The following is a 23,438-nucleotide window of genomic DNA, read 5'->3' as shown; positions in this document are numbered from 1 at the left end:
GCTGGCCGTTCAGGCATTGTAACACCATGCTAGGATGCAAGATTCCCCTGGCTTCTAAAGGCGACAAGTGACATGTTGATTTCTCTTGAAAATGAGAGATTTTTTTTTTTTCCTGGAGAGTTTTGCTATCATTGGTAATGGCTGGAAAACCTGCATGGGAATCTGTTTGGAAGAGGAAGACATATATTTGATATATATTGGAAAAGAAGATCTATATCTATGGTCTCTGTTCGGTACTCTTGGTTTATCCAGAGGGCAGAGAGAGCAACAGCGATCACTAGCTCTGGGAACAAGAGGAGAAGTAAACGCAGAGCGTCCTCCTCGTGCGACTCTGCGGATACCCTTCAGCGAGCACGGAGCTCTCTGTAGAAATGACTTGTTAGCCTTCGGGTTGAAGATAAATGGGCCGGCATTTGGTTGGGGAGAGTGAGGGTGTGACGGGTGAGCCGTGCCGAGGTCCCACCAGCCTGGGTCTCTGAGCCAGCACTTCCCCATTTCTGGAAGGGGGAACTAACCCCTGACACCGGAAACGGTTTGCTCACATTGGTTTCAGGATGACAAAGGGAGAGCAGCGGCCCTCTGGGCACACCCTGTGCGTGAGAACTCCCCTGCACGGGGCGCATGAGCGGGCGGGGAGGTGGAGGCAGGACCGAGGGTCTTGTCCGAGTGCTTGGCCAGGGCACCTGTGACTCTGAGGCTTCTGTTGCCAGGCCACCGGATAATGCAGGACTGTCCCCCAGCTCAAGGTCTTCAGTTAATCCCATCTGCAGGGTCCCTTTTGCCGTGTCAGGTAGCATAGTCACAGGTCCTGAGGATCAGGACTGGGCATCTTTGGGGAGCCACACTCCCGGACAGTGATAGCAAACACCAAGTGTTTCGATATTCTTCTAAACTCTGTTTTTATCTCACTGCCTCCTGAAACAACCCTTTGAGGTGAAGATTGTCCCCCTTTTTACAGATAAGGCAAGTGAAGCTCAGAAACACTAAGTGGCTTCCCCAAGTTAATAGTGGACCCAGGTTTCAAACTCAGATGTGTCTGACTTCAGAAACTGTTTAACCTTCTGTTTCCCTTTAGAAAAAGGCAACTAAGGCTGAGAGGTGAAGGGACTTAGCTAGGGGCATTGAGCCAACGCGGTGGGACAGACGTCGGGACGCAGGTCCCTGGCCCCGCCCGTCTGGTTGCCGCACCGCTCCCTGGTGTCGCTCCCTGGTGTCGGCTGACTCTCTGGAGCTCGCACTTTGTGCTGGGCACCGCGCTAGGCACTCGCCGCGCCTTATGTGTGTTGCTCCACGTGAGAACTTTCTAAGGCAGAGACCACCATGTCTCCCACCCTATGGGGCAGAGACAGAGGCTTAGGAAGGTTCTGTGATTGTCCTCGACATCTGAAGCTCGTGAGCGGAGGAGAGAGGCTGGCCACCCACTGGCTGTCCTGTCCCGTCGGTAACGTCACCCTCCCCCTGCAGCAGCCCACTCTCTGGCCAGGGCCCATCTCCACCCTCACTCGCCTCTTCCTCTGCCTTCCAGCTGCCGCATGTAAGAAGTACGTGTCCAAGCTGAGGACCACCGTATCCGCTCAGTCTCGCTTCCTCAGCACCTACGATGGGGCGGAGACCCTCTGCCTGGAGGACATATACACGGAGAACACCCTGGAGGTGCGGGCGGAGGTGGGCATGGCCGGACTCCCCCAGAAGAGCCCTGCCACCCTGGGCCTGGAGGAGCTCTTCAGCACCCACAGCCACCTCAACGAGGACGCGGACACCGTGCTGGTGGTGGGCGAGGCGGGCAGCGGCAAGAGCACGCTCCTGCAGCGGCTGCACTTGCTGTGGGCTGCGGGGCGGGACTTCCAGGAATTTCTCTTCGTCTTCCCATTCAGCTGCCGGCAGCTGCAGTGCGTGGCCAAACCGCTGTCCGTGCGGACGCTGCTCTTTGAGCACTGCTGTTGGCCGGATGCCGGCCAACAGGACATCTTCCAGTTCCTCCTTGACCACCCTGACCGCGTCCTGTTAACCTTTGATGGCTTTGATGAGTTCAGGTTCAGGTTCACGGATGGTGAACGTCACTGCTCTCCCACCGACCCCACGTCTGTCCAGAACCTGCTCTTCAACCTCCTGCAGGGCAACCTGCTCAAGAATGCCCGCAAGGTGCTGACCAGCCGGCCGGCGGCCGTGTCGGCGCTGCTCAGGAAGTTCGTCCGCACGGAGTTCAGCCTCAAGGGCTTCTCGGAAGAGGGCATCGAGCTGTACCTGAGGAAGTGCCATCGTGAGCCTGGGGTGGCGGAACGCCTCATCCGCCTGCTCCAAGCGACCTCAGCCCTGCATGGTTTGTGCCACCTTCCCGTCTTCTCGTGGATGGTGTCCAAATGCCACCAGGAACTGTTGCTGCAGGAAGGGGGCTCCCCGAAGACCACCACGGATATGTACCTGCTGATCCTGCAGCACTTTCTGCTGCGTGCGTCCCCGCCAGACGCAGCCTCCCGCGGTCTGGACCCCGGCCTGCTTCGCGGCAGGCTGCCCACCCTCCTGCGCCTCGGCCGGCTGGCTCTCCGGGGCCTGGGCGTGTGCTGCTACGTGTTCTCAGCCCAGCAGCTCCAGGCAGCACAGGTCAACTCTGATGATGTTTCTCTCGGCTTCCTGGTGCGTGCCAGAAGTGTCGCGCCTGGGAGTGCTGCGTCCCTGGAGTTCCTGCACATCACCTTCCAGTGCTTTTTTGCTGCCTTCTACCTGGCGCTCAGCGCTGACACGCCGCCAGTCGCACTCAGACTCCTTTTCAACTGTCGCAGGCCGGGCAGCTCACCGCTGGCCAGGCTGCTGCCTGCGCTGTGTGTCCAGGGCGAGGGGTGCAAGGAGGACAGTGTGGCGGCTTTGCTGCAGGAGGCTGAGCCACACAACCTTCAGATCACGGCTGCCTTCCTGGCAGGGCTGTTGTCCCGGGAGCACCGCGGCCTGCTGGCTGAGTGCCAGGTGTCCGAGAAGGCCCTGCTCCGGCGCCAGGCTTGTGCCCGCTGGTGTCTGGCCCGCAGCCTCCGCAAGCACTTCCACTCCATCCCGCCAGCCGTGCCGGGTGAGGCCAAGAGCATGCACGCCATGCCTGGGTTCGTCTGGCTCATTCGGAGCCTGTATGAGATGCAGGAAGAGCGGCTGGCACGTGAGGCTGTGCGTGGGCTGAACGTGGGGCACCTCAAGTTGACGTTTTGCAGCGTGGGCCCTGCTGAGTGTGCTGCCCTGGCCTTCGTGCTGCAGCACCTCCGGCGGCCTGTGGCCTTGCAGCTGGACTACAACTCTGTGGGTGACATCGGCGTGGAGCAGCTGGTGCCTTGCCTTGGCGTCTGCAAGGCTCTCTAGTAAGTGTTGCTGGCACTGTTGGCCGGGCACAGGGGTGGGGGGTGGGGGGCTGCCACCACCAGGGTTAAGCGTGGGAGCACCAAGCTGGGATCCAGAAGTCGAGGCCCGGGCCCGGCTCTGCCACCCTTCCGCACAGCCCTGGCCGAGCCCTTCCCCTCCGGGCCTTAGTGTCAGTATATCTTGATGACAGCCACACTCTGTTGAGTGGCCGGTGTGCCAGGCACTGTGCAGCACTTTCCATGGTGACCTTATCTAATCTCCACGGCCATCTGGGCTGTAGTCAGGGACAACATGATCTCCATGAAACTTGATTGGAGGCTGACAGAAGTGAAGTAACTTGTCCAGGTCACACGGGAAATGGCAGAGCTGGTTTCCCAAATCACGTCTTTCTAGTTCCAGTCCCTTGCGCCTCGCGAACAAGCTGCCTCCGGACGTTCTCCAGCGGCTCCGTGAAAACCTTGAGGCCACATGCAAAGCTCTGTGTAATAGTTGTCAGCACTAGGAACCCCGCAGTCAGAGGTGACTTGTGCCTCCTCGGAGACTTTCACATCTCGACAACATGGGAATTTCAGGGCCCGAGAGGTAGACAATGGCTGCGGAGCTTTGTCCACTCCTTTAGTCTTCAGATGTGCAGTGTTCAAAGGGGATTTCAGCATTTCCCACCCTGCTCTCACCCCCTGGCTGAAGATACGAGGCTTTGCCCCTCCGACCGCCCGTGTCCCTGAACCCCCGGGCCTCCTTCCATGGCTGGGGGCAGGTGGGGGCAGAGGGTGTGCCTCAGGCTCCCCGACTTCCCTTCCAGCTTTGAAAGGGGATGTCCTACTCCCTCGAGAAAGCAGAAGTTGTCGATTACAATTCAAATCTATTCGCAGCCTCCTGGGGCTTTGGGCTACCCCCATACGACCTTAATTGATGCTAAGCAAGGGACGAGCCTCTCCTTGAATATATTAGGATGGTATGTCTCCTCTGGGGCAAAGCAGCAGATGTTTCTTTCTCCATGGAGCAAACACATGGATATCTACTAGGAACTGTGCAGTGACTTTTGTTAACCCTCACACGGGGACCGTGGCCATAAGTTTATAATGTAATGATAATGTTATGTATAGCATATTATACATAGTTACCATATGTAATATGTGTACTATATATAATTAATATGAATGCAAATATGTACATACCCATCAGGGTCTTGGAGGAAACAAATGCCATGTTTAAACTGTGTAATTTGAGGAGAATTTAATAAAGACCCCGTTTGGCAAGGTGGGTGGGAGTTAGGAAGAGCTGGGGGGAGGGTGCAGGAACCTGGTGCTGGGGGGCGGTGGGTAGGCCTGGAGGGGCAGGGGGAGCGAGGTCTTGTGAGCTGGGAGGAAGGTGTGGAGAGACCTGCATTTCCCTAGGAAGGAGGAATCCTGATATTTCAAGTGGGAATTTGGAGACCTGTCTGTTGGAGTTATTTCCCTGATAGAAATACGCATGTGCATTTTCCTGGGTAGTAGACCCATAGTTTTTACCAGGTTCTCAAAGGGGTCCTTGAACACCAAGAGGACAGGCATCACTGTCTAGATGATCTTCATAGGCTAGTCCATCCCTCTTGAATGGACCCTCCCTCCTCAATTAGGAATGGCCATGTGCCCCCTATGGTGTGCAGAAGGGCTGGGGGAGGCTGGGGGGTCTGTCTCTGTTTTCAGAGAAAGGTGAGGGTGGCCTGGTTCTAGCGCTCTGAGTGTGCACACTGCACTACAGTGTGTAAAGGTGCTTGTTGGAATGCAGATTCCTGGGCCCAGCCCTAGTGATCCCCATTTGGTAGGTTTGGGACAGGGACCCAGGAATCTGTATTTTTAACAAACATCCCTGGTGATTCTGATGCAAGTGGGTTCACACTGTGAGAGCCACAGTCTGCAGCAACCAGCTTGATTTCCCATCAGCAATCAAAGTCCTTGAGCAAGTTCCACTGCTCTTTACCTTTCGTACACTAAATGAAGTTGCTGCATGGGCATTTCCTGTGTGTGTGTGTGCGCGTGCGCGTGTGTGTGTGTGTGTGCATATGTGTGTGTGCGTGTGTGATAGAGACAGAGAGACGGGGGGAGGGAGGGAAAGACGGAGGAGGGGGAAGGAGGGAGGGGACAGGCTCCCCTCCCACAGTGCCAAGCTGTAGCTCTCCCACTTGAAGGGTTTCCATGCCAACCAAAATCCCTCTAGGAAACCCCATACACAAAGTGCCCCTATATAGGTTTCTTTAGATCCTGGCTCTCTCTCTGACTTTAGGGCGATGGCTTTCAAAGTTTTCTGACTGTGACTCACAGTGAGAAAGAGAGAGAGAGAGAGAGAGAGGGAGAGAGAGAAAGACACACCAGCATGTAAACTTGAAACAAAAGCTTCACAAAATGACTTTCCCATATTAACTCTGATACACTCTGCTGTCTTCTTCTGTTCTGTTCTATTTCAGTTTAAAAAATGCTGCTCAGAACCTTCAAAATTGGTTTCATGACCCACTAACTGATCACACAACCTGCAGTCTGAAAATCACTGCTCTGGAGAGCCCATAAAAGGCATAAGGGAGAGGGTGTGTAATGTCGTGGTTGAGAGTGGGATTTGGAGTCAGACTGCCTAGGCTCAAATCCTGTCTGAAACACAAATCAGTAGCATTTCTACATACCAGTAACAGTCAAGCTGAGAGTCAAATCAGAGACTCAATACCATTCACAACAGCTACGACGAAAATAAGATACCTAGGAATATACTTATCCAAGGAGGTGAAAGATCTCTACAAGGAGAACTACAAAACACGGAGGAAAGAAACTGTGGTTGACACAAACAAATGGAGGAACATACCATGCTCGTGGATTGGTAGAATTAATATTGTTAAAATGTCCAGACTACCCAAAGTAATTTTGAGATTCAATGCAGTCTCCATCAAAATACCAACAACATATTTCACAGATCTAGGAAAAATAATTCTACACCTCGTTTGGAACCAGAAAAGAGCCTGAATAGCCAAAGAAATCCTAAGCAAAAAGAACAAAGCTGGAGGTATCACATTACTAGACTTCAAACTACATTGCAAGGCTATAGTTACCAAAAGAGCGTGGTATTGGTACAAAAATAGAAACATAGACCAATGGAACAGAACAGAGGAGTCAGATATAAAACCATCTACCTACAGCCAACTGACCTTTGACAAAGCAGACAGCAGTGCACACGGTGGAGGGGAGGGGAAAGAAACCCTATTCAATAAATGGTGCTGGGAGAATTGGATAGCCACGTGCAGAAGAATGAAACAGGATCCATATCTCTCACCACTCACAAAAATTAATTCAAAATGGATAAAAGACTTAAATGTGAGACATGAAACCATGAGAATTCTAGAAGAAAATGTAGGAAAACCTCTTCTAGACATTGATCTAGGCACAGAATTTATGACTAAAACCCCAATCACAATTAGAGCCACAACAAAAATAAATAAATGGGACTTGATTAAATTGAAAAGCTTCTGCACAGCTAAGGAAATAATCAATAGAGCACATAGACAACCTACAGAATGGGAGAACATATTTGCAATCTACACATTTGATAAAGGGCCAAAAACTAGAATCTACCAAGAACTCAAACAAATCAGCAAGAAAATTAACAACCCCATTAAAAAGGGGGCAAAAGATATGAAGAGAAGTTTTTCAAAACAAGATAGAGAAATGGCCAACAAACATGAAAAAATGCTCAACATCACTAATCATCAGGGAAATGCAAATTAAAACCACAATGAGATTAGAATGGCTTTTATTAAAAAGTCCAAAAACAATAGATGCTGGTGTGGATGCAGAGTGAAAGGAACGCTTATACGCTGTGTTGGAGGGACTGCAAATTAGTACACCACCTATGGAAAACAGTATGAAGATTTCTTAAAGAACTAAAAGTAGACCTACCATTTGATCCAGCAATCCTACTACTGGGTATCTACCCAAAGGCAAAGAAGTCATTTTATCAAAAAGGTAAAATGCTGCACTTGAATGCTTATTGCAGCATAATTCACAATAGTAAAGATGCCCATCAATTTATGAGTGGATTAACAAAATGTGGGATATGTATACCATGGAGTACTACTCAGCTATAAAAAAGGATGAATTAATGCCTTTTGTAGCAATTTAGAAGGAACTGGAGACCATTATCTTAATCGAAATATCTCAAGAATGGAAAAACAAACATCACATTTTGTGTGATGTATTCTTTAATAAATTGGAACTAACTGATGGATACACAAGTACACAGAGGAAAGTAAAAGTCACTGGAAATCAAGCAGCGGGGAGGGAGGAGGGGAAGGGTAAAAACCCACCTAGAGGGTACTATGAACACTATCTGGGTGTTGGGCACATTTATAGCCCCGTCTCAAGCCATGTATCAAAAACATCTGTACGCCCTTAATATTTTGAAATAAAAAGAATTTTGTATGTGCTGTGCAACCTTGGCAAAGTCACTTCACTTGTCTGTGCTTCAATTTCTTTCTCTCCAGTGAACATAACAATAGTACCCACTTTATGGGCTTGTCGTGAGCATTAAATAATGTCATTACTGAGAAGTGCTCAGGACAGCGCTGGGCACATAAAACGCTCCACAAATGCCAGTGGTCATGAGTACAGGTGACTTTGACCATGCGCCAGGTGCTCACAGGGCTTTATGGGTGCAGTCCGATGAGGTTGGGGACACTATTCTTCCCTTTTTGTAGGTGGCGGGGCCAGCGAATAGCTAGTAAGTGGCTGATCGGGATCAGAACTTCCAGCTAATGGACCGCAGGGCCTGAGCTGTCAACCACTGAGTCTGTCTTCAGGTTGGCCTGAAGATAAAGAGTCATGCGCACAGTTGTTAAACGTGCAGGTCCCCGGGCCCAGCCCCACACATAAGGAATTGCCAGCTCCAGGGGAGGGGCCCGTGAATCTGTATTTTAGGGAAACTTTCAGATGATCGTGTGATCAGGTGAGGTTTGGGAATAATACCCGAGAGAGGTGTCAGAGGGGCATTGTTAGACAGGTTCTGACCTGTAGGAGTCCTGTCTTTGGATTCAGGACTGGTCATGCTGGTTTCCAAAGTTGTGGCCACTCTCCGCCACCACCACCGGGTCTGCCATCTGCTGGCCTAGGTGCTGATAACCCCCGTCGCCCCCAGGGGCAGCCTGCTCCTTCCAGCTGCACTTTTACCGCCTATCAGCTCCTTTCCACCGTGGACCCCTCAGTGAGGATGCTGTGATCACCGTTTTCCTTTTACAGAGATGGAAACAGTGACTCAGATTATATCTGTGACTTCCTCAGGCTTCCAGTGTTCTTTAGTAGGTGCTCTGGGTCCCCACTTCCTGGGCTGTTCCCACCAAAGTGTGCCACGTCACCTCCCTGGCCAGGCATGGAGGAGGTCTCCACTTTTCTGGGACGCTCCATTCTTGTGGCAATTCCCGGAAGCACATGTACCGGCAGGCTGGGGATGAGTGAAAATGTCTTTTGGGATTCTGGGTACTTTTTCCTGTCTTATCAGCTTCATTTTCAAATGTGTTTATTTTGCCTTTTTTAGTTTGCGAGACAACAATATTTCAGACCGAGGCATCTGCACGCTCATCGAACACGTTCTTCACTGTGAGCAGCTGCAGAAGTTAGCGTAAGTCGGCCGGGGCTGCGGATGTTGAGCCCCGCGTCCCCCAGTCTCACTCCAGGTCGTGCCACCTGGGCAGCTGTGAGTGAATGGGGTGGGGTGTTTGCATGACCAGAGGGGACAGGTGGCTCCTGCCCAGGGGGAGGGGGCAGCCCTGGGCTCGGTGCTCACTACCTGACGTGCCGTGTCTCATGTCTCCTCTCTGCTGGACGTCACAGTCTGTTCAACAACAAACTGACCGACGGCTGTGCACACTCCGTGGCCAGGCTCCTCGCGTGCAAGAGGAACTTCTTGGCATTGAGGTGAGCCCGGGGCTTCCCCATTTCCTGGAAACTACTTTTTTCCCCACAGTTGAGTCAGTCTGGCCTGGTCTGGTCTTGGCCCTGGCCCTGCCCACTGGGCTGGTGATCGCTTGACTCAACCCAGGGGAAGTGTCCCATTTTGAGCAGGATTTCTCTAATGCTGTGACCTCTCCAGCCAATGCTGGACTGCTCTGCTGAGGGCTTCCTGCCTTTTGATCTTTAGCCCTCAGGGCAAAGAAGTGTTTCCAGGCCCCTTTCCTTCCCTGTCTAAGAGCAAGTCCCTCTGGGGGAGGCTGTGCCACTTGCCACCCCAGCCGTGGCAGCCACTCCCTGGAGGTTTCCCCACTTGGAGCAGGCGGGGTCTGCACTCCCTTCTGGAAGTCTGCATTTCTGCTGCTCCCGAGCCTCCCAGCCTTAACCAGCGTCTCTGCCCTGCCTGACACCATGACATTGGCCCTCCCGCTGGTTCGCGGGTTGGCCTGGCTTCTCTGTCTCTTGGACAGTCCTGCCTCCTGTGATTGTGAGGCAGTGCGAGGAGACAGAGTGGAGCTTTGCCCCCACACATTCTTTCTGCCCGAGGGGCTGAGTTTGGGCATGGGAGCTGCCATTTTAAAACTGCTGGCCACGTAGCTCAGTCTCGGCTAGGGCTGCGGAGGCCAAGACCACAGGTGCCAGTTTGTACAAAGCACTCCGTCTGCCGCCACCACCGGCTCCCCCAGACCCACAAACCTGGAGGAGGCTGTGGCCAGACCTGGGCTGGGCCATCCCTTCAGAAGGGTGCTGGACTCAGAATTGGAGGCCTGGGTTTGTGGCCACCAGTGTAGTCTCCCCTTTCCTGCAAGGGAGACATTCCGAGACCCCCAGTGGGTGCCTGAAACTGAAGATAGTACTGAACTCTATACATATTATGCTTTTTCCTATGTATACATAGCTATGTTACGTTTAGTTATAAATTAGGCCCAGTAAGAGATTAACAACAATAACTAATAATAAAATAGAACAAATGCAATATACCGTGATCAAAGTTACGTGAATGTGGTCTTTCTCTCTCATTCTCAAAATATCTTACTGTACTGTGCTCACCCTTCTTGTGGCGACGTGAGCTGATAAAATGCCCGTGTGATGGGGTGAGGGAGGTGAGTGACGAGTGACATGGGCACTGTGATGTAGGGTCGGCTGCTGTCAACCCGACCTACATCAGAAGAAGGATCCTCCAATTCGGGTGATCCTGGATCATCGAGCCACGGAGATGCTGACGGTTGGGTGTCAGAAGTGGATGGTGTCAGTGACCACGGGGCAGGGAGCTGCACTGTGTGGACACGCTGGACCGAAGGGAGGACTTGTGTCCTGAGTAGGACAGAGTGGAGCGTGGGATGGCTCATGATCAGAACAGCATGCAATTGAAAACCTATATATTGTGTATTTCTCAAATTCTCCACTTAATAGTTTTGGATTGAGGTCGGCTGCAGGTAACCGAAATCGTGGAAAGCAAAGCTGCGGATAAAGGGGGACTACTGCTCTTTGTTGTAAGTGTGGGGGGCTCTGGGGCCAGACTGCCTGAGGTTGGACCCCAGGAACCCTGAGATTTGAATCCTCATTAGCTGTGTGACCTCAGGTCAGCACGCTGTCTCTGTGCCTCTGTTTCCCCTTCTGTAAAATGGGGATAATGACAACAGCTGCCTGTATCGGGGCATTTAGTGTTACTAAAAAGGAACACCTGAGGCTGGGTAATTTATAAAGAAAAAAGGTTTATTTGGCTCATGATTCTGATGTCTGGAAAAATTCAGGATTGGGTGAGGGCCTCAGGTGGAAGGTGATGGGGAGCCGGAGTGTGCAGAGATGGCGAGAGAGAGGAAGAAGGGAGAAGAAGGAGGTGCCAGGCTCTCCTTACGGACCAGCTCTGGTGGGAACTGACAGAGTGAGAACACACTCACTGTCGAGGGAGGGCACCAAGAAGTGCAGGGAAGATCCGCCCCCGTGACCCAAACACGTCCTGTGAGGCTCCACCTCCAACCCTGGGGCTCACGTTTCAACCTGAGACTTTAGAAGGGACAAACATCCAAACGGTGGCACACCACCTCACAGGCTGTTGTGACGATTAAGCAGGTTAATGTTAATACACATAACGGGCTGGAACAGGGGAGTGAGGCTTTATATCGTCTTTCGGGGGCAGAAAGGTGGTGGGTCAGTCGTGTGGGCACTCAGCCTGTTTTATCCTCCAAGAAGGAATTAGACGTGCAACAAATTTACTGGGGACAATTCCTATGAGAGGAGGTGGGGAAGGTCACTGGGGAGGCTGGGGTGTCTGACCTTGAGTGAAGAGAGGGAGGGATGAAGGTTGGGAGGAAGCCCCTGGACTTCAGTGCAGTCCTAGGAGACTTCAGCAAGGCTGGTGGGGAGTCCTTGTGCCAAACTCACTAGCAGGGGCGTCTCCTGTCTCGGTCAGCCTGCGGGAAGTGGGCCCTGGCTCGGACACCGCGCTGTCAGATTTCGGACCTTAGTTGCCTTCCCGGAGCTGAGGTTGGAGGCTGAAAGGTGCGGCTCATGGCCACCACACACCCCCTGGAAGGGCACAGTAATACCTGCCCAAGAGAGTTGTCGTGAGCCGGGCAGCTTAAAGTTCTTTGAAAAGGTTAAAGCAAGCGTGTTATTATTCCAGGAACCCTGGGGCTGTGGGTGCGAGTTCTGGGGACTTCTTTGAAACTGTCTGTCTGGATTTGGGTGCAGCTGGAACTTCCCTTGCTGGGGTCTTCCCCCACCCCCGGCTTTGGCCCTGTCTCCCTCCCTGACTCCCGGAAGGCTCAGCGGGAACCCCTCCTTTCTCCCAGCCGCTGGGCCTGCCCAGGCCTCTTGAGGAACTGTAAATGCTACGTAGAGCAACAGCGGATCTGGGAAGGCCGTGGCCGGGTCTAGACCAAAGGTGGCTGAGACTGGAGGGAAAGGAGTGACAGTGAGTCACCCTGGCTCCCCTGGGGAAACCACCTCCCAGGACAGCTGCCTATTGTGGCTCCTGCCCAGACCTGTCACACTGCTTTGCAAAACAGCTCCCCACCCCCCTTCCCTTGGCTGGTGGAAAACGAAGGCTGGGAGCCATGGCGTGAGCTTGACCACGCGGGAACGACACAGGCCTGGAGGGGTCCTCAAAGCTTTCTCCCCGCGCTTCCCCACCCAGGGCACTGGCGGTTCTCTTCTCCTGGCCTCACCTGTGCTCTCTCAGCCTCCTCTGTCCTCTTCTCTTCCAGGCTGGGCAACAACCACATCACGTCCGCGGGGGCCCGGACGCTGGCAGAGGGGCTCCGAGGCAATGCCTCCCTGCAGTTCCTGGGGTAGGTTGCATTTCACAGAAGAGGGATCTGCACGGAGGGGTTGGAGACTTTTGAGGATTTAGGGGCTTGTGAAACTCTTCAGCCAGGAGGCCCCAGAAGTGGCCTAGGTGACAGTGGGGAGGGTGAGCCAGGGAGAGAGTGGGTGGCCCTTGGCTGCCTCATACTTGCTTCTGCACCTGAAAAACAGGAAGTTCAGGATGGCGGGGCGGGGGAGGGCAGTGCCCCTGAACTGGTGACAGGAAGCCTCTGGTCCTGGGGGTGCTTAGGGCTGCGCTGTGGCTGCAGACTGAAACCACCGGGGAGCTTCTGAAGAACGCCATTGCCTAGGCCCCACCCCACACTAATGAAATGAAAATGTCTAGGTGCAGAGTCCAGATATCAGTCATTTTAAAAAGCTCCCCCGGGCATGTGCAGCCAGGGGTGAGAACCACAGACCTAAGAATGAGAAGGAAATGGGGATGGGAGCCCCTAGGACAGGTGGGGGCTGTTCCCCACGCTGCAGGGTCCCAGAGTGGGCTGCCTGTGTTTGCTGTGTAGAGCGATTGCCGCCCAGGGCTGCACTGTCCCCAGCAGCCGCTCTCCTATCCTGTCATGCCCTGCTGTGAATGGGGGTCCATTTGACAAGAACTGGGGGTTTTAGAACCTGAGACGGTATGAAGAGAGAATAACCTTAGGACCCAGATGCTACAACCCATTTCATGGGCGAGCAAGCTGCCCACAAGCTCAGTTTGAGCCAGGAATGGGCCTGTGTTGTTCTAGAAAGCAGCACCTTTTTCATGCTGCATCCATAGCAGCAGAGTCTAGAACAAGGAGGCCACAGACCCAGCAGGCTGTCTTCTGCCTGAGGTCACATCTGCCACATCTGGGGCATTTACTTCTCTTCCAACACATATTTCTTAGGGCACCTGTCTGGGCCAGGCACTGTGCTAAAACCCCCAACACTATCAAATGATACAAACTGTTCTGTAACTTGCTTTATTTCATTTCATTTTATTTTTTGCTTCATAATATAGAAATTTTTTCAGGTCATCATGATCTCATGTTTAAAAGAAGAACTGCAGAGTATTCCACTGGTTAGAGATCCATAATCTATTTAACTGGTCACCTGTTGATACATGCTTAGGTTGTTTTCAAGTTTTTTGCTACTTACAACGTCCTATCCCAGAGCACAGAGCAGCATTGCCGTATAGCCAGAACTCAGTGAATATTCACCTAGTGAGTGAACGTCCTGGTCCAGCTGTCCTTGCTCCCTTGTGCACTTACATGTCCCGAGTAAGGCCCAGTGTGGACAGTGGCTGGGTCAGGAGGCGTGAGCTGGGCTCTACCTTTTGAAAAGGGATGTTTCCAAATTACAGTGATTCAGAGGAGGATGACCCAGAAAGTAAAGGAGTCCAGTGCCATGAAGTGTGGAGGGTGCTGAGAAGCAGCACGAGATGAAGGGCTGGCTTGGGCGAGAAGTGCCGGACTCACCGTGAGTGGGCACCAGAGGGTAGCTAAGGACTTGTAGGTGGAAGTTACCAGGAAGCAGATCTGAACTCAATGTCAGGAAAAGTGTCACAACTGTGTGACTTGCTCTTGAGATCAAGTTCCCCTCCCTGAGGGTGAGGGTTAGGTGGGCTTCTACTATTCTACAAGTCTGTAATGTAAAGCGGCTGAAAACCCTGGGTGAAGTTTGGCCAACCCACCAAAAGACAGAGGCAGGTCTGTTTTGCTGGGTCCAGGTGCCCCGGTGAGACCTCTCTGGGATTGGGTGGTCCTGCCCCTCTGGCTGGGGCTGCAGATATATTGGAACATGTCTAGAACATATGTCGGGTACTCACTAACACTGCCTGTTGACTCTCGTGGCCTTTTCAGGTTCTGGGGCAACAGAGTGGGTGACGAGGGGGCCCAGGCCCTGGCTGAAGCCCTAGGTGATCACCAGAGCTTGAAGTGGCTCAGGTAAGCTTCAGAGGCTGTCCAGCAGTTGCTACAGGGGGAGCCAGGTGAAGGGAGAGTGGCTTGGGCCAGTTTTAAAGGTCTTTGAACTTTATTTCTGCCTCCCTTTGTTAGTCAGTAGAGTAAGGAAGGAACACAGACCACTGGATTTGGAATCAGGACACTTGAGTCTTTCTGGGTGACTTTGGAGATGTCCTTGCCTTCTCAGGGTCTTGATTACCCATCTGTAAATTGAAGATCTTGGGCTGGATCAAGCACCTTTTATCTTGAGGATCAACTCCAGTCCATTGATAGTAGCTGCCCAGTGCTCCATGTTGAGAAGGATTCCAAGGCTGCTCCTGGGCTTGTAGAACACTGTAATCGATTGGCCATGTCTAGGTCAGGCACAGTGCTCACACCTGCAACCCTAGCATTCTGGGAGGCCAAGGTGGGTGGATTGCTTGAGGCCAGGAGTTCAAGACCAGTCTGGGCAACATAGTAAGACCCCATCTCTACAAAAACTAAAAAAAAAAAAAAAAAAAAAAAAAAAAAAAGCCAGTGTGGTGGCACATGCCTGTGGTTACAGCTACTCGGGAAGCTAAAGGTGACAGGATCGCTTGAGTTTGAGGTTGCAGTGAGCTAGGATGATGCCACTGCACTCTACCCAGGTGACAGAGTAAGATTCTGACTCAAAAAAAACCAAAAAAAATTAGTGATGGCTGAAAAAGATGTGCAGAAAGAGCACTGTAATCAGTTAGCGATGTCCGAAATGGAACAGGCTAGGAGAGTGCCATGTATCTGCTCTTCACGTTAGCTTGTCTCTGAGGGCCTTCCCTGCTCTGACATGCTTTTGTTCTGTGATTACATCCAGCCTGGTGGGGAACAATATTGGCAGTGCGGGGGCCCGAGCTCTGGCACGGATGCTGGAAAAGAACTCCGCACTGGAAGAGCTCTGGTGAGTTTGGGGGCTTCCTTGCTCCGGGTGGCAGATAACAGCTCTTCTTGACTCCCTGGCCTCAGCCACAGGAGTAGCTGCGTGGAGGAGACAAAGGTGGACGCCTGAACGATCGGCTGACCGTGTTTGTTGTTACGTGTACTAAGTGGTGTGAAGCTTACAGAGCATGGCGTATGGCTGCTATTTCTTTTTATCTAACTAAATGATTTGGCCAGCTGCTTTGTTTAGTGCCTCCCCATGGCATAACGGTTAAGGACACAGACTCTGGAATCAAGCAGGCCGTGATCTTGGGCAGGTTAAATAGCAATCTCTGAATCTTAGGTTTTCACACCTGTAGAATGAAGGTAAGAATGATGCCAACTACAAAGGATTTTTGTAAGAACTGAATAAGGTAATACCTGTGAAGAGTGTAATATACTGCCCGGCATATGTGTGAGTGCGCTCCATAGACGTTAAATTGTAACAGTGGCAGGGTTACTACTGCTATTAGTGCTGCTTCTGCTGCTGCTACTACGACTACTGCTAGTACTATGACTGCTACTACTAATAAAGTTTTGTTATTTCAAGCAAATTTGAGTTCCTAAGAACACTGGGTATTAGAGTCAGGGATCACTGTGGAGGGTCGAATGGAGTTTGGGGTAATTGAAAGGTGAACCATCAATCATGCTTCTATGTTGACCTGAAGCTCATTCCAAGTTTCCCATCCTTTAGATGCTACTAGTACAGTCTTCTGACATGCCTGGGCAGTTCCAGATTACATCAGGGAGATAAAGTGCTGAATGGCTGATTTTTCCAAGAGGCAGAGAAGCACCGAAACATCTGGGCATTGCCACAGACAGGCACTGTGGATGGACCTTAGATGTGGGCAGGACCCACTAGCTCTACTCAAGTACCATTGATTGTATCCTGATTGGATTTTGCCACTTGGAATTTCTCAGCAGAGGAGCACTTCACTGTGAGGGCATTAGACATGACCACTGTTACAAGAAAAGCTTTAGACAGATGAAATTTAGCAGAGTTGGTTTGAGCGTGGAGTGATTCATGAATCGGGCAGCACTCAGAACCAGCAGAGGTTCGGAGAGCTCCACTCAGCAACACGGGCAGGCGGTATTTATAGACAGAAAAAGGAGGTGCTGTACAGAAACAGCTGGACGGGGCACAGCCGGGCATTTGCCTTATCTGGTCACGGTGTGATGAGGCATTTGCCTTATATGGACATAGTCTGACACTTGGCAGCCTGTGATTGGCTGAAGCCCGGTTGCTGTGACTGGCTGAGACTCGGCTATTTATCATAAGGCTGTATTCTTAAATTAGGTTGCAGTGTGTTTACATGCTACGTTAGGTTGCAGTTTGACACATAGGAACTCAGAGTATGGAGGCAGCCTCAGGCCAAGTTAGTTTAATTGAACACTACGTTAGGCTGCCCGTGATAGAAAACCTCCATCTCCAGAGGCTCAAACCAGGAAAGGGTTTGTTTTTCAGGGACAGGCAGTCTGGAGGCGGGCAGTGTGGGGCTGGCATGCTGGCTGCAGGAGGCCAGCAGTGGCCTCGACTGTCTCTTTCTCTTTCTGCTCCCCCATCCTCAGCCTGTGGCTTCATCCCGTGGTCGGTTGCTTCGTGATCGCAGGGTGCTGCCCCACCCGCAGCGCTGCTCATGTGTTCCGGGATCCAGTCTGTGTACCCGGGAAGGGCAAAAGGCACTGGCCAGCTGGGTTTCTCTCCTTTAAAAAGTATTCTCGGAAGCCCCACCTGTCAACTGTGTGTCCATGGCCAGGTGTTTGTCACTTGCCAACTCTGGCTGCAGGGGAGAGTGGGGACGGCAGTTTTCTCACCAAGCGCATGGTTTCCCCTAACGAAATGCGGCTCCCACTCGTGAAGAAGGAAGGGAAATGGATTTGGGTAGCTGGGGCATGATACGTCACAGACATTGATGCCAATAAAAGTTAACCCATGTGTCCCCCAATTGGAAAATCCAAACTTACGGAAAAAGTAAGAACAGACCAAGTTCCAGGGACATCTTGCATGAGAATTCACTCCAGAGTTCTTCTCCATAATATGTCCATAATAAACGTCATCATATCAACTGCATTTTCCCGCTTGTTCTTGCCAGCCTGGAGGACAACCATCTCCAGGATGAAGGTGCGTGTTCTCTCGCGGAAGGACTGAAGAGAAATTCCAGTCTGAAAGTCCTGAAGTAAGGAGGCTGCGAGCAGGAGGCGGGGCGGCAGTGGCTGGCCTGGGGAAGGGCGTTTCTGCATCGGAGATTTGGGCAGCTTCCCGGGCAGGGTAACTCGCACGGGCTGGCCTGGCAGAAAACAGCTCGTCTTGGTCTGGGTAGACAAGGATGCCAGGGCAGGTTGTCTGCCTGGGAGGTGGTCCCAGCAAACAGCGGGGGCGAGGGGAGTAGTGAAGTGAGGCAGGGAAGGGAGGGTCCTGAGCCAGCTGTCACTGCGGGAAGCTGAGCTCTGTACTGTTGGGGCTCTCCGGGAGCCAGCACAGGGCGCACCTGGTTATCTCCCCACCCAAGGGGCAGGGAGGTGGGTGTTCATCACATGTTGAGTTGTGCCTGAGTGTCCTCCGGCTCACCCCGACCCGGCTCAGCCTGCTCCCGGGTCAGGAGAGTGGCCTCAGGCAGAGTATGGCAGGTCTCCCCAGCAAACAGGGGGCAGGAGAGGGCGGCGGCACTGGGGCTTCCTGAGGTGGCAGACTCAGTGGCCAGGGACCCATGCCACAAGGAGATGGACGGTCGATGTGAACAGAAGTCCAGCTCGTGACCATCGTGAGCTTGTGTCAGTGCTCTCTGAGGTTGGCGCCAAAGTTCCATCTCACAGGGAAATTGGGGAACCGCTGGGTGGCTCCTTTTGTTAGAGGAAGGTGGCATCTCCCCTCACAAATGTGGCCTGAGGGAAACACTTGCCTTTAGGGACAGACAGACGTCTCTGTGAGCGTCAGCTTTGCTGCCAGACCGCCATCCCCTCTGGCGACGCTTGTTTGCGTTGCTCTGCGGGGCTGGGAAGTTGCCTTTGGGGAAGACACTTCCGCTGGTAGCCCAGGTGGGAGTGGGCTGGAGGTTGGGGTGAAGCCTGGATTAGTGTGAGCCAGATGCCGGCTTTGCGTGCGGGGGGCCTTGGGTCCATTATTGACCAGGTATGGACGTGGTGAGTTTGCCTTTCCTCGTTGTCACAGACTCACCCCACTCGACCCCAGCGGGTGCCAGGCAATGGCACTGGGGTTGTCCCATGCCATCTTGTCATCAGCCTTATTATTCAGCATCCTGAACTCTATCATCCCCCACAAAAACTGAAGTTCTGATATATCTTTAAAAAGAGAGAGAGAAAGAGAGAGAGATGCCTGCATTTTCTGTTTCCAGGCTTAGACTTGGTTAGGAGTCCGGGCTCTAGGGCCAGACAGTCTGGGTCTGCTCCCCAGCTCCACCCCTACCAGCCATTTCTCCCTGGGCGAATGCCTCAGTTGCCCACAGCGTAAATGGAGTTAATACTTGGACCTTCCTCATAAGGTTGTGAACATTTACGGATAGAATGTAGGTAACCAACTGGCACCTAGTAAAAGCTCAACAGATACTGGCTATTATTAGTAGCAATGCTTTAGGGTCAACTTGTAAGAAGTTCCTAAAATTGTGGGGGAGGGGGAAGACAAGGAGAGGACATTATCTAGAAGGCACAGCTGTAAGCAGAGGAGCACCTTGGGGACACGTGGCTCTTCCCTTGCTCTCCCTAACCCTGTCCCATCTCCCCTCCCCATTTCCAACCACCTCATACTTTCTCTAATCTGTGTCCTCGTGCTCTCGAAGCCCCGCAGATGGAAATATCACTGTCCCTTGGTTATTCCCCATCAGTGCTACTGTGCTTTAGACATGCAGAGCATGGGAGGTCTTCCCAGCAAGCGGGGGCTGGGGGAGGAGTGGGGAGGCACTGTGGCTTCCTCTGGTGGCAGACCCAGTGGCCAGGGACCTGCGCCATGAGGAGATGGACGGCAGATGTGAACAGCAGCCTGCCTAGTGGCCATAACAGGTTTGATTCTCGTACTCCATGAGGTGGATACTCTTTGGGGCCCGTTTTACTCATGAGGAAATTGAGACTAATTTGCTTGAGATCAGAAAGGATGTGGTGTAGGTTGGATTTGAACCCACAAAGTTTGGCACTGAAATGTAGGCATTTAACCGCTATGCTACAGCTCCTTTCTAAGGAAGGGGCTACTTAATTAGGTAAACCAATCTGAACGGAAGAGAAAAGGGTACATTTCACTTACAGCATTACAACTTTGCTGATGAGCTCGTTGGGAATCTCAGACAGGAGAGGGGCGGGTCTCGGGGACTGACGGCTCCCGTAGGCTGGCTCCTGAAGCCCCCTTTACTTGGATGGTCTCAAGAGGAAAACCAAGAATCCCTGAAGCTCACCAGTCCGTTTTCTTTCCAGGCTTTCCAACAACTGCATCACCTCCCTGGGGGCAGAAGCCCTTCTGCAGGCCCTTGCAAGGAATGACACCATCCTGGAAGTCTGGTAAGGCCCCTGGGCAGGCGAGTTTCACCTCTGCGAGCCTCAGTTTTCCTGTCTGTCAAAGCGGGTGAGGGGAGAGAGGAACGTCAGAATGTCAAAGATGCCTTCCGATTCTGACATTCAGTGTCACTCTGCACGTGGTGGCTCTAGTTCTCTGTCTGGGGAAGAAGACCTCACACCTTCACGCACGGAGCAATGCTTTCATTTTAAAATCTTGACTGTTTATTGAAAAACTTCTCTATGCTAAGCAACAGAGTAGGAATGGGGGTGTGGCTGAAGAATGAAAACAAGGGGGAAGAGCCCAGCTGTTGCCGTCACAGGTCCCGGGTGCTGTGTCGGATCCTCTGCAGCTCTGGAGGGAGGTCACACGCATGGGGACTCCTGCACAGTGTGGCCAAGTCTGTGTGATTAAAGCCACGGTCCTTTATGTGTGTGAAAAAAGCATTGAGTCATAGCCTCCAAGTTTGTCGTCCTTGTTTCCAGGTATCTGTTTGTCACTCGGATGACGAATGGAGAAGTGTCCCCTGGTCTAACATGCTATGTGTGAATGTTACTGAATATATTCCAGGCACTGGGCTAGATACCAGTGTTTAAAACTAGGAGATTTCCTATAAAATTCTATATTTCAGGGTTTTCTCAAAAGAGCCGGCGACTCTGGACCCCGATTCACAGCGCTAGTAATTAACCAGAGGAGAGGAAGGGGCAGAGCCACCAAGCCACAGCCTTTGACCAGTCCCTTTAGATCCTCACCCCTGCAAGCTTGTGACCCCTGCTTTAAATATGTAGGCCTTGTCCCTCTCTCAACAGGCACATCAAGGCAGCGCAAATGTAGATATCAAAAGACAAAGTTAAAAACAAAAACTTCAAAACTCTGTCCTGTGATAGATTTTTCCTTCTGTATGATCATATCATCCCTGTAGCCTTCGAGGTCGCCAGGTTCTGGGTAAAGTGTGGGTTCTTTTTTTTGTTTTTGAAACCATTGCACAGGCCTAAAAAATGTCACATTCTGTGTCCAGGGAGCAAACCAGCGTCGGGTTGATATTTTAAGGGTTCTGATGTTGTCTGCTGCCTGGGAGGGCAGCAGGGCTTGCTCATTGCATTCTTGGCAGATTCTGTTGTTGCCTTAAAAAGAATCCCCGGCCTTGGGGAGTCTGTGGCCGGCTGGGGCCAGGCCTGCGGACTGTCGCCCTGCAGAGTCACGGAGCCGTGTTCATCATGCAGAATGATTCACGAGCTGCCCTGGTTGACAGAGGGTAAAAACAGCACAGATGTCCCTCCCAGGAGCGCTGCAGCGGGGCCGCAGGGTCAGCCCGTCCCAGGCATGGGTTGAAAAAGTGGCAGCTTCCGTTTGAAAGCACTGCTCTAATTTTGTCCTCACTCAGCCCTCTCTTCACCTGATCTCCTTTAGGCTCCGAGGGAACACTTTCTCTCTGGAGGAAACGGAGACGCTCGGCCACAGGGACGACAGACTCTTGCTTTGATGTCTCCGGGCGCATGTTCAGCTCAGCTTGTTTGTGAGCAAGCCGTGGGTTTGGGCCCCAGAAGCTGGATGACATCTGACAGCAGTCTGTTCAGATCGGGCCCCCTCCTGCCCAGGGCTGAATTCGTGTTCTGGGAACACACCAGGTCACCTTTATTCTGGCAGAGGAAGGAGCATCAGAGCCCTCCAGAACAGACTTTTCCCAAGCCTACTTTTGCCGTCTACGTCTTCCCCAGATTCAGTGCTGGGATGTACAAGAGGAGCAGCCCCTCTCTGTAGCAGGGGGCGGCCTCCCGCTGATCCTCCAGGGTTCTGCTCTGGGCTAGCGGGGCGCATGGACGTGCCTGCTAACTGAGCGTCTCCTGGTGTAGAGACCTGGCCTTGCATGAAATACCCCTCCTATTCCCCAGAAGAGAGGGGTATTCAGGCAGCATCTTTCCACCACATCGACTCCTGGACCGTCCATCCTGGCCATTCCCCACCTCTGGTTCCTCCACTCGTCCTGGTCCTGCACATGCTCCTTCCTTTGAGGCCAGGACACAGAATGTCAGTGATCTCAGCTTTCGTATTTCACTCACACGCCCTCGACCCTGGCACCCGGGGTAGGAAGGGCTGCAACTTAGCCTATTCTCCTTTCTGGTGCTTAAGACATCCTTGGAAGGGGGACATGTGACAGCCATTTGTTCCCCAAAACATTCTGGATTTGCAAGAAAAACATGACCACACTCCAGCTGGTATCACACGTGGACTTTTATTTCCAGTGAAATCAATTACTCTTCAGTTAAGCCTTTGGAAACGGCCCCACTTAAAAAAGCTCCAAATGTAGCTTTTTAAAATTAATCTGGGCCAGAATTTCAAACGGCCCCCTAGGCTGCTGGTAGATGCCTGTGAGCTGACCTCTGACAACAGACTTCTGAAATGTATCCGTAAGAGACAGTTCCATTTTATTTGTGCCAGAATGCTTTAGGTTATACAGCTACGGATTGAAAGTTTACAAGGGCAAAATCAGGCTCTTCCTTCTAAGCAAGTGTCTTTCTGGATTATTCAAAATGATGCATGCCAAAGCCTTTGTAAATTGTCAGGTGCTGTGCAAATGTTATTATTTTAAACATTATTGTGTGTGAAAACTGGTTAATATTTATAAACTCCTTTGTTTTATTCTCCCAAGTTTATACTTTTATAGACAACATGACCATGAACTTCATGCCGTAAATAATCACAGAGGAATAAATTATGGAGTCACCACTGCCCTCTTCATTGTGACCAAACATTTTTAAATATTCCTAAAAGTTGTCAAATTTTAAAGCACAGTTTTCTGCGTGAAGGGGGGAAAATGATGTGTTCAACCAGATAATTTATGGCTTAAGGCAAGAGCAATTCTTAGAAATAACCTGGCAATCAAAACACATTTGGTTTCAGCTTAGAAAAGTCTAACCCAGCGTGAAGTTTCAGGTGGTGCAGGAGCCTCCTGGTGCCCAGCCTGAAAAGCCGCAGCACATGTGACAAGGCCCCTCCGCCTCCCTCAGTTCTGCGGAGAGGCCCTCCGCAGCGAGCGGTCTCCGGTGCAGGCCTTGTATCGCAATAATTCGTAGCTGCATTTAATGAGCAAGGACTCAGGTAGCAGCTCTCCAAAGTGAAATCCCACTTCCTTGAAAGGTTTTGTGTGTGTTGGGCCCCCCAGTGCCGCGGCGTCTCGCTGGCACCTCCTGCGTCGGAGCGTGTCTGTGGGTTCTCTCTGTCGTCGGTGCTCTGCTCTGCGCAGACCACTGTTCCTGGGACAGAAGGTTGGGAGGGAGATGGAGAGGGGTCTGCTTTCTCCAGGGGCAAACACAGCCGCCCATTTGCATAGCACCATATTGGGTTATAAATTCATCTTCCTTAAATTCATTCAGCAACGATGAACCAGTTATGTTAGGAAAATCAGTGGATGGACAAGACGGATGCTGTCTCTGTCCTCCAGGGACTTAGGTCAGG

The 23,438-nt window shown here is 51.9% G+C and overlaps 1 protein-coding gene across 1 annotated transcript in view; it reads left to right on the top strand.

Annotated features, from left to right (window-relative positions):
- The window catches only part of NOD2 (nucleotide binding oligomerization domain containing 2), a 34,637-nt gene extending 11,931 nt beyond the window's left edge, over positions 1-22,706 (top strand). Inside the window, exons 3-11 of the mRNA XM_069497763.1 lie at positions 1,526-3,341; positions 8,893-8,976; positions 9,189-9,272; positions 12,515-12,598; positions 14,453-14,536; positions 15,384-15,467; positions 17,578-17,661; positions 19,904-19,987; positions 21,393-22,706. Coding sequence (XP_069353864.1) covers positions 1,526-3,341; positions 8,893-8,976; positions 9,189-9,272; positions 12,515-12,598; positions 14,453-14,536; positions 15,384-15,467; positions 17,578-17,661; positions 19,904-19,987; positions 21,393-21,465 — 2,477 coding nt within the window. The 3' untranslated portion in view covers positions 21,466-22,706. The remainder of the gene's footprint in view (positions 1-1,525; positions 3,342-8,892; positions 8,977-9,188; positions 9,273-12,514; positions 12,599-14,452; positions 14,537-15,383; positions 15,468-17,577; positions 17,662-19,903; positions 19,988-21,392) is intronic.
- Positions 22,707-23,438: the final 732 nt, after the last annotated feature.

This window comes from Eulemur rufifrons, chromosome 23 (genome assembly GCF_041146395.1).
Source record: "Eulemur rufifrons isolate Redbay chromosome 23, OSU_ERuf_1, whole genome shotgun sequence".
Lineage (NCBI taxonomy): Eukaryota > Metazoa > Chordata > Mammalia > Primates > Lemuridae > Eulemur > Eulemur rufifrons.
This window is presented reverse-complemented; position numbering and strand designations above follow the sequence as displayed.